Raw genomic sequence first — 19,418 nt, forward strand, 5'->3', positions numbered from 1 at the left:
CTGAGAGCATCCAGGATGACAGGAAATAGGATAATGCCACAGATGACTGTTTTGGAGAACTCACCTATAAAGCAAAGGACAAGAATTGGTAGTAGACATGCAGATATGGTGACAGAGTTAATTGTGTTTTGTTTTGTTTCCAATGCAAAGGAGAAGAGCCCTTATAAAGGGTAAGCTTACAAATGTAGCTGAACGAGTGTGGATACAGACCCATATTAAGTTGCTGCCCTACCAGTAACAAATGAAATGACTCAGTACAGAGAACACTGGACTTGGCATTAGAACAACTGGAGTTCGAACCCTACCTCCATTCCAAGTACACTTTGTCAGGTGACTTTACCTCTTTAGTCCGCAGTGGACATTGCAGTGAGATGAGACCACTAAGATCTACATCGCAGTGTGTGGTAAGGACTGGTAAGAATACCTGTGGGAGAGTGCCTGGTGTGGTGGTGCAGAAAATGGTGATTTGAGTCAGTATCCCACCAAAGGTCTGATCGGGAGTCACTGATGTAATCACTGTTGCTTTCTTTACCATTTTTGTTCATATAATTTTTATCTCTTTAGGAATTTGGTGACAGGCTCTGTTAGCCTGTCCATCCCTTATTTGAAGGACTGGCCAAAGATCCAGTTTGGAAATGAGACAGGAAGACTAGCGGGCAACATTGGCTCCATCCGTTGATATCTCCCAGAGGTACAGAAACGGGACTCATGAAGATGTTGACAAGACTCCAAGTTCTTACCTTAGCTTTGTTTTCAAAGGGATTTTTACTCTCTTTAGGGGACCATAACTTTATGAGGAGGGAGATTAAAATAGAAGGTGACCTTGTTTTAGGGGGCCTATTTCCTATTAATGAAAAAGGCACTGGAACTGAAGAATGTGGGCGAATCAATGAAAACCGAGGGATCCAACGCCTGGAAGCCATGTTGTTTGCTATTGATGAAATCAACAAAGACAACCACTTGCTACCAGGAGTGAAATTGGGCGTTCACATTTTGGATACATGTTCAAGGGATACCTATGCATTAGAGCAATCACTGGAGTTTGTCAGAGCATCTTTGACTAAAGTGGATGAAGCTGAGTACATGTGTCCTGATGGATCCTATGCCATTCAAGAAAACATCCCTCTGCTCATTGCAGGGGTCATTGGCGGCTCCTACAGCAGTGTTTCTATACAGGTAAGATTGGCCAATGTTATTGTTAAAAGGCCGTGTCTCCTTACTTTTATGTCTTGGGGAAACAAAAAGACAATATCCTAATAACTTCATCAATGGGTGACATTAACGATGTAATTGTTAATTTCCATGGATATTTGGTAATGAACGTTTTCAAACAGAACATTTCTCTACCAATGAAAATTGTTTAGAAGTATATCAGGTAGCTGTTGCAACATAACAAACTGCCCCAAAATTTGGTGGTTTAAAATAGTAGTTTACAAGTGTGAAGATCAGCTCTTATGAGCTGATGGAGGCTGGGTTTAGCTGGGGGTGGCTCTGCTCGAAGTTGTCTCTTATCTTCCTCCTGGAATCAACAGGCTAGCCCAGGCCCGCTCTTCTCAGAAATGGCAGAGGTGCAAGAGAATGCAAACTCAACTGCACAAGCCACTTTCAAGCTTCTGTATGCATCACATTTGCTCATACCCCATCAGCCAAAGCAATGGACAAGGCACTGCCCAGAGTCAAGGAGCAGGGAAGTATGCCCTGTCCATAGCACAAGTGAAGCAAAGTTACATAATATAGAATGACCAAATAAGATGAAGTAATGATTTGAAACCATTGGTAGAATCAACCACAAGAAGGTACAATATCCCTGAGCTGTGTTTTTTCACTCCTATTATTACTAAAGCATCATTTTTTTAGAGACACAATATGAACAATTTTTCAGGATGTAAACCTAAAATGTGGATAAAGAAGCCAGATGATTACTACCAAAAGAAAAAGGACTAATTTAGCACACAACTTAAATTAGATAAAAGCTGATAATTGGCTCACATAATTTTGTTAGGGAAAGAAGAAACATATTATTCAAACTTTTACAATGCTCGGGTCACAGAACTTTAGAGATGGGAAAGAGCTGAGAAATCATCTAGTTCAACCTTCTTATTTCTCAATCCCCAGAAAGATTGGTTTCATGAAAACACACTGGTAGGCAGCACAAGAACTAGAACTCAGATACAGCTTTTGTACCTTTGTGTTCTTCCAACTACCCCATATGATTTCTATAAGTAACCTGAAATTTGGTATTTTTTCTGGTGAGAGCACTAATGTCACAGTAATAAAAGTCCATAATTCTAAGAGTCATACAATTTGTCTCCTACCGAATTACTATATTCAAAGCCCCAAACCCAAAAGGAAGCCATATTACACTCATGTTTTCTTTATATGTCACAAACCACTTAAGTTGGCTCTATTTGCATTGGAATAACCTTATTTCTATATCCCAGATTTGCAGCATTTAAAATTCTACATAGGATTTTGTACTGTTCTAAATGAGCTATTTCAAATTCTTTCCTTCTTCAGAGCACACAGTCATATTATAAGTAATTAGGATAATTGGTTTTTCATAAACACCCTTTTACTTCATTAGATGGATAGAAAATACTGCACATCTCAAAGCACATCATGCTAATTTTGTCACTATTTCTGTACTTGGATCCGGAGAGATTGAATTTGCTATTTGAGAAGAGAGAATTTAAAATATATATCTGCCATAGTTCAATAATAATTTCATGAGATGAGTGTCAATCAATTCATAAATATTTATATTATACTCAATATTATCACTAGTAAGGATTACATGTATGATTTTTCTGACCTTAGTTTCTCCCAGTGCAGTAAATGGTACTCTACAGCAGATGTGTTAAGTATCAATTTATCCAAAGTAACTAACAAACTGTTTTGCAAATAGATTTTTTAAGTCAAATTTTACTCTTTTACTACATATGTACTCCTTGGAAGATGTCAGATTGATTTAGGGGGAAAAAATGTGGACTACTAAAATGCTGTACTTTCTTTCATGGGAAGAAGCCACTTCTTATTCATCAAAGGACCCAGTTTATCATTTCATTTAGTTTGTCAATATCACCATAAAGTCATAAATGCTGATACGGTTTTTGTCTCCACAATGTAAATAAAGAAACCAAAACTATCATGCTATAATGGAAAGAGTGCTGATTTTGGCATCAGAAAGACCTAGGTTTGAATTTCAACTTCACTATTCATTGGTTAAACTATAAAATGAAGAAAATAGTATCTACCTCAGAAAGTTGTTGGGAGAATGAATTGAGAAAAATCTGTGAAAAATGCCTCACCAAAAAATTAACAGATTCAATAAATGGTAACTATTATGTCCTTAAAATTACAGGAAAAGTCAGTGGAAGAGTCACATCTAAAACCAACTCTGTGGCCTTCCCAGTGGCCAACCAGTCCCATGAAGTCATCCCCCATATGGTTAATTGGCAAGTCAATCTGTATTAAGCTCCTACTGTGTGCACTGCACTGTGACAGGGGTTAGAGAGAACACTGCCTTGACCTCAAGGAACTTAAAATCTGGCAGTGGGTATAATATAACTCTGAAATAACAGTGACTATAATTCAAAATGTGTTTGTGTGGCTCACAAGGTAAGAAATAACCTTTACAAATATTAACTCTAAGGATGACTGATAGAATGAATGTTGCATTAGAGAAAGGCTAATGAGGCCACAGTGTGAATGAGATGCTGGATCTGAAGAGTCTGATCAGAAAGTTGTGGCAGATGTCCATGTGCAAGGGACAAAGACCTGAAACTGGAGTAAGAGGGTGAGCTGGAGAGGAAGGGACAAAGGAGGGGGCTCCACTGCCCCCTACATGGCTCCCAGGTTCCCTGACTACTCATTCTCTAATCAGGCTACACACTGCTCAAGGCCAAAGTAAAGCTGGAGTTGGAGCAGTCAGTCTATGCACTGACCTCCAGGCACCCCTCCAAAGAAACCCTCAGCACAGGGCTTGCTTTCATCTTGGCATCATGGATGAAAAGAGGTTTTAGGGGGCTCTTATATAGCTAAGAATTAAAGTATGTTATCCCTTTGAAACACATCTGTACTTTAATAAAAATTCTAAAAAACAATCAGTGGCAACTCAAAGCAATGCATTCCTCGTGGTGAATTTAGGGCACTCTCATACACTAATGAGGGAAAGAGGAGAGAAGATTTTTCCGGGTACATCTTATACTCACCCACACCTGCTCCTGTGACTGATTCTGGTCGTACACCCTGGTGTCTGGCAACTGTGGTGGCAGCGTGTAGCTGGTTGCACTGCCATCCATTTTTAACTACTCTTGACTAAGTGTCTGCTTGAACTGAGCAGGGGGGTGGAAAGGGTGAGGCTGCAGAAGAAATAAGAGTATGAATCCATCACATAATTTTAAAAATATCCACCACCTAATTGTAACATCCAGTCTGAAACCACAGCCCAGAGTTTTCAGTCACAAAATTGCCTGTTGAGAGAGAACATTGGAGAATGATAAATTTGTGCATCTTCTCTTTTGTGGTGGGTCAGTTTAGACACTGTGATCTCCCCATTTGAGCCTGATTGCTTTATTGGCTGGATTGCTTCAGGCAGTGCTTTCTGTCCACCTTCCTCTACTTTCCTCACCTTCTCCTAAGGAGAGGAATTCTGGAAGTTAGTTCATACAGTAGGCAGTGTTTGTGGAGAGTGAAAACTTCATGAAAGGGGGATTTTTTTGTGGTTCATTGATCCTCTTTATTTATTTATTGAAACATAATTGATTATACATATTTATGGGGTACAGAGTTGACTATCAGTATGTGATCAAATCAATATTATTAGTATGTTCATCATTACAAATTGTAATTATTTTTGTGTCCTTTACCCAATTACTCGCCCTTTCTCACCTCTGGTAACTGTAGGTCTGTTCTCTCCTTCTGAAAGTTCAACATTTTATTGTGGTCTTTCTTTCAAACAATGGAATACTACTCAGCCATTTAAAAATAAATAAGAAAGGGGGAATTCTTAATGACGTCCTGGGTTGAGCTGTATCACCACTGATGAAGACCTGGATAATTATCTACCCAACATTTTTATTCAGTATGACAAACCACTCTGTGGTGGTCCCTGTTATAAAGCAACAGTATTGACTTTTTAATTTGGTAATCAATGACAGCTAGCATCAAAATCCTTCTATATTAGCAAATATATGGAATCTACTCATTCCATCTGGTAAATAAGTTCTTTTCAAAGCATTTCTAAGACTGCATCCTGCTCTTCTCTACAAGCCTGCAATCTACCCACCTCAGGGAAAACAGTATTTATTCAAGAAGAGAATCAGGTTGGTCGCCTTTAGCTAAGCAATTGTCTGCATAGTACTTATTTTGAAGCAATGCTTATGCTTGTGCTTTTCAAATAGACTGCAGTGAGCTCCTAAGTTTGTCCTGTCAAAAATGTTCCTTTAAATGTTCCAGAAAAGTTCCTCACTCTTTTCAGAGAATGCATCATTTCTTCAGTCTGTCTTGCCTAGATGGAGCACATTTTAGCTGAAACACGGCAGGTATAAGTTGACCCAATTATTGCTTTGTCCCTGAGTGTTAAAGTGACCTCAGCATAAATGGGGATAGGATTAGACGGCATCTAAAGGTTGAGCTAACAGAAAGGGCAGAAGAGAACCTTAAAAAGATTTTACTATGTCTTTCCCATTCCTGGCATAGTCAGGACCCTTTTTCAAAATTTCTAGCATTATGCTTACCTCAGGAACTCTCTAACTCTGGGAGATGGTCATTACGACATAGTTAACATGACATGGATTTGGACATGCCCTGAATTGCTCACATCGTATCTCTGAGAACAGTAACCCTTGAAACTAAATCCTTTGCAGTAAATTTCATAGATTTTAGCTATGTGGGGTAAGGGAAAGGGCACACAAACATACCCCACTCTACTGTACCTCCCTCCTCTACCCCATTTCACAGTGCTAAAGTGGACCACCACTAGTCAATTGTATTAAGCATTGCCCTCTTTCCATGATTCACTTCTTTAAATCCAAATGCCTTTGGGAAGAATCACACATGGATTGCTAGTCTTATAATAGGAGCATCAAAAAAATAGTTGAAGCATTTGGAGGTGCAAAAGCCTTCATATAGTTAGCTATCTCTAAGTATCTACTACACTGAGAAATGGAAACAGTTATACTTTGTGGATAAGCAGATTACATCTAGAGCAGAGTTTCTCAATCTTGGCACTATTGACATTTTGGGCTCGATAATTCTTTGTTGTGCAGGGCTGTCCTGTACATCGTAGGATATTTAATGACATCCCTGGCTTCTACCTACCAGATGCCAGCAGTGTGTCCACTTGTGACATCCAAAAATGTTTTCATACATTATCAAATTATGAAATTCCCTTTCCTTTCTGAGAGTCACTGATCTAGTGCAAGGCATATTTAGGGCTAACATAAGTAAGAGTTCTTAGAAGTGAAATAGATAGCCTGGAAGGAAGGAGTGAAAGGAAGTGAGTCCTTTGTCACTGGAGTTATTCAAGCAAAATCTGGCCGATTATTGAGGAGACTGAAGCAACATATTAATATTTGAACGATATGACAGTTAAGGACATTTCTTAATTTTATTACATGTTTCTCAATCAAAATACTCTATTATTAGGGTGTAAGTGATTACAAAGGAAATACCTAAAACATGAAGCAAAATAAATAACAGGTTCTGTTTTTCTCATGATCACTTGGAAGCAGAAGTCCAGCCAATTGTTATTTCACTTGATTATGGTACTATTTTTGTGAATTTGGTGAATTTGGCATTCAATTACCTATATATTATAACTTGCGTACTAATATAAAATGATTTTTCATCAGAAAATAAGCATTTCCTTAAGCATATATATTTTAGGTACAGCAAGAATATTATTGTGCAAAGTCTTAATGATATGGGGCAGATAGACTATAAAATAAAATTTTTAAATAGTAGACATCTTACAAGCCCCTGAGACAAGTGTAAGCAACTTAGGAAATATCAAGTCCATACATAAAACAGCTGCAAGTGTAGCATCTCAGTATCAACTGACAACATATGTACTAGGAGACCAGAAGAATTATAGAATGAGCAGAAAGGAATGGAGTTGAACAGGAAAAAACAGAAAACCTGCCTTTGAAAGTCTCCCAGGAAAGTTGCTTTCTGATAGTTTACAAGGTGGTCTCTGCACAATCTTTCATAAAAGAAAGAGTGCAGTGTTTTTCCCACCTAGAATGTAATGTCCTTTAGATGCCTGTATGCCTTGCAAAATCCTACTCTCCTTCAGTCCTCAGCTCAAACCCTTTCCCTTTTGAGAAAACTTTCCTAGGTTCCCACAACATAAGAATAAAACTTCATTACCATCTTATTAAATATAATTGTTCATTTGCATGTCTATTATTCCACCAAACTATAAGCCACTTGAGTTTAGGAATCACATCTTTTTGTCTTTGTGTTGCCGGCACCCTATCAGGTAGAGAGTAAATATTGCTTGATTGAATTGAAAGAATTAACAAGACAATAACCTGCTACACTTCCAGAAGGCTGAAAATCCCTAAAAGAATCTTGAATTGGGGGTCACAACCATGACCCACCTAATCCAGATCAGCTTGGATGTTCATGAATAAGAAATAAGCATTTTCCTGCAGTGGAAAACAGGGTTTGACACAAAAGAAAGATGAGGTAGCAAGGTGAGCGTGTGGGACAATATTACCCCCATTTCCCCCACCTTCACTGCCTACATGTGTGCCACAAGATGGCTGGATTGAGAGCAGCTCCAAGGGTTCTACTCCATTTATCCTTAGACCAACTATGCCAGAGAAGACAGCCAAGACTCAACACAGCTAGACACCCAGGGCCATTCCACACAAGGCTAGGGCTCATCCTTGTTCTTACTGTAATATAGCTCTATGTGGTCTTGATGCCAGACGAAGGGTCTGTGGATGCCTGGTAGCCAGCCTCATCCTATCACATCCTCTTACCAGGTTCCTTACTCTGCCACAGGATAGAGCAGGGTCACTAGAATGTGACAACAGGTTTAATGTAACAAATAAGAAATACAGATTTCACAGAGAGTGTACAGCCTAGCTCAACAGACTGAGCAGGGCCCACTCCAAGTTTAACACAAAGGTAAGAAATACACATTTAAAGTTCAGTACAGAGTGCATGCTGGCTCAAGAAAGTGAGAAGCCATTTGCTGAAAGTAAGTTTGATATAAAGTAAAGCATACACACTTCAACCAGCAAAGTGTGGATTGGCCCCAGGAAAGTGACCAACAACCCTGCCTTCTGCTAGGATTTGGCTTTTATAGTTTCACTATCTAATGCATATTCAATTAAAGGGTGGTTCCCAAATATTGAACATAGTCTTGCACATGCTCAGTTGGTCTCTTCTTGGAACATGTTCATTGGTCAAATCCTATCACATGCACCAGGCATAGTCAAGAATATTCTTTGCTCTCTAGCACCTCTAGTGGAAGGTCATTCAGAGGATAAACTCCACCTTTCTGAGTATGCCCAGCTACTAGGGTTATATAACACCTCTCTACTGAGCATGCCCGGCCACTGGATTTGCATAAGCCAGCCCCTTGTGGTCTCTTTTCCCTGGTCAGTGCTGAAAATAGGTCTAACCAGTAACTTGGGGAGGGGGGGGGGCCTGAGACCTTGGGGAGTAGCTTGAAACCCAGAGGTGTGTCCTGTTACCTGAGCCCAGGGAAACTGAGCACCTCCTGTCTCAGTTTCTCCACAGAAAGAATGTGCAAAGTGCCTACAATATGCCAGATGCTGTGCTTGTAGCTAACACAAAGGAGAAGAGAACATCATCCTGTCCTAAAGGAAAGCAGAGTTACAGCATTAGCAATCCATTTACTAATCTATCACTAGTGCGTCTATCACTCAAAAAGTAAAAATGATAGCTGCATTTAGTGAGTTTAATATTACACATACAATGACCATGGCAGAGGTAAGTTACTATAAGTTTTTGATGTGCCTTTCATGAAAAATGTCAGCACAGTGATTAAAACAGTGCGTGCAGACTGACTAGGATTTACTTAACCTTTCACTGTCTCTTTCCTCATGACTAAGATGGAGATATTAAAAGTACCTCTCTCACTGGGTTATGGTGGGAATTAAATAAGAAAATACATGAAAAGTGATTAAAAAATGGTGTTTTACATAATAAGCATTCAACATTTTAGTAGATATTATTGTCTATCAGGGTTTTTTTCACTATCTCCAGTCCAAGAGAAACAATTCCAAAAGAAATTGAGATTCGCAAAAGCCAAATACCAAGTTCAAGTTTCTATCACATTGCAAGTAACAGAATCAACATTAGAATCCAGATAGCTTGCCTCCCACACTGCTGTCCTGATAACCCCCTCACAGAGTTTAAGCTTCAGAAAAACCTGACTCAAAAGTTAGAATCTTTATTTCTTCCGAGACTTTTCATTCTAAAGCAGTCTCACAAAGCTCGTTGTTTTGAAACCTTCCTCCATTGCTCCTGCTGCTTTTCCTCCAGAATAGGCAATGCTGTTCAAGGACTTTATCACAGGGAGGGAATTTTTAAATGTTTTTGTCATTGTAGCAAGAGCAATTTAAAAATGTTTCTGTCATTGTAGAAGTTTCTCACTGGACGTAATTATCTAAGATACACTATGTTTGTTTTGCTTTCGAGTTAATTTGTTTCTTAATTAATTACCCTTCTGTCATGTGTTTATTTGGAAACTACTCTAGTGAAAAACTAGAGGTTACCATCAGGAACACTGTTCACAGGACATCAGTTCACAGGGAAATAGAATGGCCCGTGGCTGTGAACCAGGCTTATCTTGGAGGTCACACACCTACGATGGAGGTCATGGGATAAAAAGCCAGGAATACAGACATTCCTGAAATATTAGCAAGTGTCTTATGCTATGATTATAGAGCAATAGGTAAGCTAATTGAAATAAGACTCCTGACACTTTTAGTGAAACCTAAGATATGATTTTACTTTAACGCCACAAAGCTCTCTTTCCAAATTACCATCAAATATGTGGCTTTTTAATGGATCAATGTGTACAGGGCTCAGTATTTCAATACGGAAAGAGCCAACTCTTGGCAGTTTATAATAAGGAAAGTCCATTGACTTAATGTAGTAGTAGATCTATGAAAAAAATGCAGTTGAAAAGTCAGAATATTTTTCTAATTAGTGGACTTTGGGAATCTAAGAATAGTGTTCCAAAAACACCTGCAGTCAAACTCTAAGCAAACATTGATGCTCCAGGAGGTATATCAGTGGGATTTCAAACACTAAAATTGTGGTGTCATTATTTTTGACATCACCACCTGGTACATTATGGAAATCCCTCTATTACTAGCGACAAAGTCTTGATTCTTGCCAGCTCTTTCACTTGAGATTCCAATTCTGCAGGAGAGAATACAATAGAATCAACACCTTCAAAATTATATTCCAAACATAGACCAGGTTTCCTTGCCAAGTAGTTACAATGGCAAAGCATCTTGACACATCTGCCATCACTTAATAGGTTTGAATTGCAGGGTGTGCATCCCAGGGACTAGTTGGTTCCTCCAAGGCACTATGCCAACAATTTGGGTAGATGCTATCAGGTTCACAATGAGGACTCATAGAATATAAACCAGGCAATTAAGCTCTCCCAATGTGGAAAACAGATGTGGTTGAACACATGATCTATAATTTGTTCAAAACTTTTCTATAAAAATGTAACTTTCCATCAAAATAAAAAATGCATGTGTGCATTAAGCACATATTACCTATGTTTACAAAGCAGTTTTAAGGAATATCATTTGTACAAGATTTAAAGAAATGCACCGATAAAGTACGTTGGTGATATACAGTGAATTTCAACTCTTACCAATGGCTGTTTAACGATTCTCGGCTCCTCTGTGTTAAAGAATGTTATCTTTTCTGAGGTGCTTCCAGGAATTTAAAAGTTCTTCAGCTTTTCTACAGTCTCCAACAACCACTATTATTTATGACCTTTCTTCCAAGAAGGAATTTTGTCTGATTACCTTTCCCTGACTCTTTCAAGTTTGATGTCATCCATGGTAGTCTTTTTAAAACATAACTTTGGTCATGCAATTCCCTTAATTAAAAATATCTAATGGCTTTTCTTCTTAAAGAATAAAGTTAAAAGTACTTTCAATTGCATATAAAATCCTTAGCAGTCTAACCACAATCCCTCTATCCGTCCTTACCTTCTGCTAATCCCCACCAGGTACTGGGTACCCTGATAATACTGAACTATCTGACACCATTGAATCAGATATGCACTTTCTCATCTCTGTCTTTGTGTTCTCTCTTCTACCTAAAAACTTCCTTTCCTCTTTCACTGCCTGGAAAGCTTCCACTAATTCTTCAAGATCAAGCCTAAGTGCTACTTCCACCTGGGAGCCATGACTCATCTGAGTGTAATTAGTCATTCTTTTCACCTGTGTTTTTGTATAAGCTTGTATACATGTACCTCAAAATTTTATCCTTGGTTATGTTTCTTTGTTTCCCACCAGACTATAACTTCCTGGACACTGGTGGTACATTGCTCATCTTGAACAACCTAGACTTTAGAAGAGTGCCTTATATAATTGGCATCAATCAAAGTTTGCTGAATGAACGTCTGCTGAATTAGACACTATCATCATTCCTATCACTTTTTGAGCATTTATTATGTGCCAGCCAGTGAGTTAAGTGCTTCACATATGTTATTGTTTAATCCTTAATTCATAAGCCAGGGGTGACTACTATTCCCTTTTTACAGATGAAGGAACTGGAGCCTAAGGAGTTAAAATAACTTGCCTAAAATCACACGGCTAGTTAGAGGAGCTGGGATTCCAGGCCCAAATGATTCCAGCCCTGTACCCTAAACCCTAAACCCTGCCCTATTTGCTTCTTTTGTACCTGACAGCTATGTTGAAGAAATGAACACTTAACAAGGAAACCATGAATAACACAGTTACGTTTGCTACAAATAATACAGTGTACATCCCTCTGCCATAAATTATTTCCACAGGACCTCAGAATTAAATAATAATCCTTTAAAGAAACATTAGGCTATTGCCCTCACCTCCCCTCCAGCATACTAACAGCTTTCACCCTTTGGTTAACAACCAACAAAGATAGGAATGTCTTTTTTACTTGATAATGCTATTATATTTGCCATATTATTATTATTCAAGTGACTTCATGGGCCACAGGAAAATATGGATTAATTTAAGTTATGTTAAATCGTTGTCAAAAATCAATATTTAAGGCATCAAAGGATGTGTTTCTAACAGGGATTTTGCTGTCAAGTCACACTGGGCATCATGCTTTTCCAGGTGTTGCTGACAAACACAAACATACTCTGGACCCAAGATGACATAGTCCTTTTGATCCTACTATTGGTGATTGGAACCCAAACAAATTCAGTTCCATTATTTCTCTTGAAAAATTATTCATGGGGGAAAGAACAGATGCAGACTGATTCAGTGGGCAAAATGCCTTATAGTTCATCTTGTAAGTACCTGCTGAGCCCGGGTGGAAACAAAGTTATTCCTTAGACAGGGTCCTGTTAGTGAGGGATCGAGACAGACACTTGTTAAATTGTGGAATGGCATTATTGTGGTGAGAAACTGGTGAGAAACCTGACATGTCTTATAATGCCAGTCTCCTGAAATGAAGTGATTCAAGGAATCCTTTGTGATCTGCATATCATTTTAGCCTCAATGATAAGCTATGAGAATGCCAAAATGAATAACCTTACTATTCATAAATCCCTTAGTTTCAACTGAAGAAAGCAAAAGTGTCTGATCTGGGTTGCAATCCACAGGTGTTGAGTGCAATGATTTCAGGAGAGATTTAGAATAGAAATAAAGATGACTTTGTGCCATTTTTGAGGGTTTCTGCATGATTAAGGATTCTTCTGTTTGGAAGGTCCATGGGAAATCTTCAAGACTGAGTCATGTTGTTAAATGGGAATGGATCTTTGACCGATGTATTCTTTTGTGCCCATGGCATGTAAGAGTTGGTGAATTTGCAGATTATACTGAGTAAATCGGCATTTGTTATTATCCATTATATAATTTCCTAAGTCAAGATTAATCCCTGACCTTCAGAAATGGGCTCCAGTTAACTGTTTTCATGCAAAATGTTCCCAGATGTGCTGCAGGTAGTGTGGCCAAAAAACAAGTGACTAATCCTTTCTGTAATAACAATATGATCGGCATCCTCTATGGGCAGATATCTCATGTGATGTGCACAGCTTGAATTCCTCAGGCTGTTTCTCAACTATATACCACCTCCAGTTCTAGTTTAAAATACAAACCAATCTGGGATTTTGTACATCTAATAGTGCAACTTGAATAATCTGAATAGGAGAGACACTGAGGTCTCAACATCACGACTTCCAGGACTTGTGTTTTGCAATAACCTGGGCTATGAAGTAGCAGGTGGCTAAAAGTGCAGTGCTAGTGGTTCTCTTCTAGGCTCATATACAACCATTTAATTAAAAGAACTAAACAAAACATTCAGCACCGCATGTGTGACACAACAATTAAAAGTGAAGGCTTATTCTTACAAAACAACCCCAAAGAGATATGTGAATAGCACAGACTACAAAGGCAAACCCATGGAGGTTATTATGGAGTTTCCAGATTCTCCGCACAGCAGCAATGGTTTATTTTTCAAATGTATACAGTTCAAGTCTGTATATAGCATTTTTCATGGAAGTAAGCATTTGATGCCTCTATGCCATCTGGAATTTTTGTAGCTAAGCACTGGTTCACATAAAAGCCAGTTTTTACTGTTCCCTTTAATGTATTAGCACAGCCTTGGAAGTCAACAACTATGAAAGTTCTGAAAAGAATCATCATGATAGAAAGTCACTTCAGTGGGAAACTTATTTCTACAAGACTCCAAACATGCATAGTCCTTTTTGTCTTTTTGTTGAAAAAAAAAAAAATATTTGGCATTGTGTCACCACAGAAGACACAAAGCTCATGTTTAAAATGGGTACATTGTGAAAATCCTGAGTGGGAACAGTGACCATGGAACTGATGTGGGGCCTCATAGCTGACTCTGAAATTCCCCAGTTCACATTCTCTGTGATCACAACATGAACAGTAGTAGACTGCCTAAGGCTTTTTCCACAGTTTATACTCTTTTGCTCCCATGATCAGAGCATAATTGAAATGAAACATGGTACCTGGAATCCTAAAAAGAAGAGTCCCTATGACTTGCTAAAAAAAAATGTCAAGAGAAGTAAAACTCCCAAATAAGTTGTTATTTAACTCAAAATTTCCACCTGTATGAGTAGGGTTTGGATGAGTACAGTAGCATCACGCCCCAATCAGCTATTGTGATTATGGGGAAGATAAATTTTTACATATTTCTAAAGCAAGAATAATAAGCAAACAATTGATATGAGCTTATTATGTTTGGATGCTTATGTATCTTGTACATGATGCAGTTGTCTCCAGAAAAACCTTACCTTACCGGCAGACCTTCGTATCAGTTCATTTGGTGAAGCCTACCTTAGTTGTATGCTTCTATGAATCCTACTGTAGGTTTACAGGGTTTGAGAACTAATTCTACATGGATAAGACCCTTAGTCTGTTTTCCTCAGACAAAAAAGGCAATTAATTTCTAGCCTTAAGGGAATTGGTGCAATGGCCAGATCCAGTTGATATAATATTGACTTCTTTTTGTATACTCCTAGTTTATACAGAGATAATTTGGAGAAATTTGCTGTATGATAACCTTGGCTGCAGACTCCTAAAGGTCTAAACCAACTTCTTGTATTATGTGTCATCTCATTTTGATGAAAAATTGAATATGATTAGTGAAGGATTAACATTGCACAGCAAATTGCTTATCAGTAGTGTTTGAGAGTAGTTTTACATTGCCTGCTGGTGGTCAGTTTATTATTAGAAAAGGTTATATGGTACAGCAGTAAACCATCAATTCATTCATCATTTCATTCATTTAATAAACATTATGGAGCATCTCCATACTCTCTGAGGCATTGAGAATACACAGATGAACAATGCACATCCCCTTCCTGTAAGAGTTCTCACTCCGGTGGAAGAATTAGTGAATAATCTAGAAATCACCACATACTTTGGTTAGTACCATTTTTATCAATGTGCTGTTGAAAAAAATATATAAATAAGCTACAACATCATCACATTTCAGAACTGGAAGGAACCATAAAGGTGGTCTAAGCCTTTTGCTTTATGGGTGAGGAAATGGAAATTCACAGGATGAAGTGACTTTCCAAACTCTACACAACCAATAGGCAGAAAAGTTAAGATTAGAACCCAGTCCCTTGATTTTCCCAAAGGACTAGACTTCCTCTCTGAAAATAAGGTGATATTACATACGGAGAGATGTAAGTTTCCAGATTTAAGTTAAAATTACACAAGGGAGGAAAGAAGAAAACTAGGAAATGAAGTTACAAAGGCAAAGTTGAATGTTGCAGCCTCGACATGCACCAGAAATCCAAGGGCAGCTAAAGTCAAAGAGGGGTTATTAAGTGTTTTTTTCTCTTTAGATTCCAAAGCAGAATTCCTCAAAAGTGAACAGAAAAGAACTATTTCAGTCTTAGCATTCTGTAAGTTACTGTTCTCAGACTATCCTTTTTGGGAAGCCTTCTAAAGATTCCTTATAGTTTTAATAACCATAATATTTTTGTGTCAGCTACTATTGTGTTGTTTTATCTTCTTCTTTAAATATTACCATTATCCCATTTTATAGACTGAGATAAGAGCTTGGATTGCAGAACAGATTGAGTAAATCTGAGAAGAGTGAGTATAGTGGATGGTCCCAGAATTCCTTGGATCAAATCCAGTCTTTACCACCTGTGGGCTCTTCAGTCAAATATATTTCAAGTCATAACATGTTTGTCTGTTTTCATTTCTGAAGCCATAAACTCCTGTATTTGAGGACCACGTCATTCCTTGTTAACAAAAGCATACTTTTTCATTCATCAGTTTGTACTTTGTGGTGGCTCCATAAACATTTGTTTACTGACTGACCATCTATACAGCTAACAATGACCATCTGAGAATCTACTGGGAAATTTCCACTGGGAGGGTGAAAGCTTCAGGCTATAAATATCTTGATCAGGCTTGGCTTTACGATTTATGTGAGAAACACAATGACCTTTTAGAAGAATCTGTTATTTCCTAGGTCCTGGAGGCTACATGCAGGTAAATAACGTTTAGCAGGAGCCCTTTCCAAGAGTATCATGTACTACTGTATTATATTCAATGTTCAAATATTTTGGGGTATCCATTTTCTTGGTGGTTTGAATTTATCCAGGGCTAGGTATTGCAATTTTTTCATTGAAGCCTATCAAGTCACAAATGGTTTTAACTTTTTTGAACTCAAGAAGAAATGCTTGGGATGCTGGACTTGACCAGATTACTATTATGTTTTCCAGCAAATGCCACGATCTAAAATTAATATTTTTGTCTTTTTCCCATTTTTGTAGCTGTAAACTGGTATAATTTAGAATGGGTTGTACCTGCCATAGTGGACCAAAACACCAATGTTGAACATCTGCCACTATTTTCCCAATATTTTCCCCTCCAAATGAACTCAATTCTACACAGCTTCTCTGATTTACCACATTCTCAAATCTACATGCCTTTGAACATGTTGTTCCTTCTGCCTTCCATGACCTTTACTACCTGTCTGTTCAGCTGATCCATTCAAGGGCCTCTTCTCCGAGCCTCACTTAGGCTGAGCCATGTGCTCATTCTCTGAGCCTCTTTCACTCCTTTGTATATTTCTCTCCTGGCACTAATCTCAGTGAAATTTACTTTCAGTGAACCTGTGCTGATTCCTAGTAATCGCCTCATTTCTAAGTGTTTGCATGAGCTCTGTTAGAAAACTCCATTCTAGAAAATCACCAAAATACATCATCCCCATTGATTTGTATTTATTCTTGATTTATACTTCCTGTATTTGCCCTTCCTCATCCCTTTCACCTTCTGAAAGTCCTCCCACTTACTGATTTCTCAAAGATTATTGATAGTGATTCCATAATTTAATCTGCAGTTTCTTCCAGAACTCATTCCTGGAGGCAAACTCAGTATGATTACGGGCTTGTCTTTCTGTCTTCTACCTTGGTGTAAGATAACTTTTTCATATTATTTGTACTACCACTTCCACCTTAGGATACATTCTCAATGGGGAGAATGAGAAAGCAAGAGACCCTGAGCAGTGTCTTTCTTTGACTCATATGGAACCCTCTTCCCCATCCAGTGGATCTACCTCTTCCTGTCAGATCTTCTCCTAAAACATAATTTCAAAACAAAACAAAAGCAACAAAAATCACTTTGTTCTATTTTCACACTCTGTGCTTTACTGCCCCTCATCCTCACCTGTTCATGCTGATCTTTTACACTGTGCGTGGGGACGTCCCCACCACGCCCACAGCAATACAGCACCCTTGTCCCTAGTTCTTTTAACACCAAGATCCCCCGGGGTGACCCAGCAACCCAGTGGGTTCTTTAGAGTTCTTGTTCCCTCTGCGTTGCTGGAACTATTCCGTATTGTATTAATTATTTTTTAAATCCTCCTCTCTCTCTTATGTTATATTCCTTTTCTAGAGTCTGTACCTATGTGACGTATATCTCTACTTTTAAAATGTGCTTTTCTAAAACATACATAACTAGATCCTACTTTTCTTTCCTCCACTCCTACTAATAGTAACATAATTGAGTACCTTTCTTCCAAAATGTCACATTACTTCCCAAAATGATTCTTCTTTTATCGTTCAAAACAATGTCCGGTGTAGGGGTTCCCCTTATTTCCTCATGCTTTCTCAGAGAAATCATACGGCCAGCAAACCAAGTCGGGGATGTTTCAAATGCCCAGCTTTTAAATAAATGAGACAGGAACCCAGCTGACAACCACCTGGATATTCCCCAACCCTGGTTTTAAGTTTTATATTAAAAAGAAAGCTCCTACTAACAGCAACTAGGCAATCTATGGCATATGCCATAACACTGCTTCTGTTTCTCTCTCCTTTTCTTTCTACCTGGTGCCTTTCTGTGCTTCAGGCCTCAGTTCACAGTCACTCAGTAGAGGGTAGAGAGGAAGTTGTGAGGGGATTGCCATGGTACTAGAAGTCAGGAGACCCGGTTTTACATCTTGATTGTGCCCCCATGTTCTAACTGTAAGACTATGAACAAGTTTCCTTACCTAGCAGAACTCAGCCTTTACATCTCTAAACTGAAGATAATAATGTTCACCATAAAATACTACTGTGAATATCAAAAGAGAAAAAAATTTATATATATAAAATAATAATAATATAGAAACACCCAGTGCATTTGGTAACTGGTTTTATAATAGAATAAACACATTTTTTAAATGCATAAACTAAGCTATGAATGCTGTTGTTCTCTAGAAATCAGGTTGGGGTGGGTGAAAAGAGAAAGGAAAATAATTTTTTTATTTATTTTTAATTTTTTTATTTTATCATTATACGATGTAAACATTTTTTGTGGTCTTTTACCAATTTCTCCCTAACTCCCTCTCCCTTTTCCCCTTTCTCACTTTTGGTGTCCTCAGTAGGGAAAAAATATTTACAATCTACTGCTTTTGCAGTGTTTACTTTTAAATTAAACGTTTTTGCCCTTATAATCTAAGGAAACCAATTAAAAAAGAAGAGCTCGCTTTGCTCTACTATTCATTTGTATTATATGCATTTTTAACGTAACTCTGAATATCATAACTTTGGACTAAATTATTACTCCGTATTATTCAATAGAGGTGATACAATTGAGATTGTACTTATTAGTGTTCATTCTCATGTTTCAACTTGTCAAATGTGCCTTCTTTTTCTAGAGTTGGTTGTAGCCTCATTAAACACACAGGCACAGAGTTATATATAAATGTCCTTAAAATGATGGTAATAATTGCTGTTTTTTTCTATCCCACCACCTTCCCAAACAGGCTATATAGCTCATTGTGCCCCCTTCCCAGTGCACAGAATCTGTTATTCCCTGCCTCGATTATTCTTTTGTATAGACTGCCTTGTTTGTAAATTGTTCTCAGGTATACTGGATAGGAGACATGAAGCCACATGATCTTATCAAAAGACAAGAACTTTTACTCTTGAGCAGCTTCTTGTTACTCCTACCGCTCTGGAAGAAGAAAGTTTCAACAGTTTAGGATCCTTCCACTGTGGTTACTAGTGGCCAGAAAATAACACCTCTGGATATTCTCTGGATAGTTCCGTTCATTCTCTGTCTCCCTGAGGGGTTCAGGTTCTGATGAATATAACCTGAAGATAGGAAAACTTTTGCATTAAGAGAGAGATGGCTCTCCGGTGCCAACCAGACATTCCATAATCAAGGCAAGCCTATGCAGAGACACGGCTCTTATCACGAAGCCTACCATACCGG

At 38.2% G+C, this 19,418-nt stretch overlaps 1 protein-coding gene across 2 annotated transcripts in view; it reads left to right on the forward strand.

Moving 5' to 3' along the window:
• Positions 1-708: 708 nt before the first annotated feature.
• Positions 709-19,418, forward strand: part of GRM3 (glutamate metabotropic receptor 3) — a 95,346-nt gene continuing 76,636 nt past the window's right edge. For both annotated transcript variants that reach the window (XM_063100924.1, XM_063100923.1), the window contains exon 1: positions 709-1,176. In XM_063100924.1, coding sequence (XP_062956994.1) covers positions 709-1,176 — 468 coding nt within the window. The remainder of the gene's footprint in view (positions 1,177-19,418) is intronic.

The sequence above is a fragment of the Cynocephalus volans genome, chromosome 6, assembly GCF_027409185.1.
Source record: "Cynocephalus volans isolate mCynVol1 chromosome 6, mCynVol1.pri, whole genome shotgun sequence".
In the NCBI taxonomy this organism is placed as follows: Eukaryota; Metazoa; Chordata; class Mammalia; order Dermoptera; family Cynocephalidae; genus Cynocephalus; species Cynocephalus volans.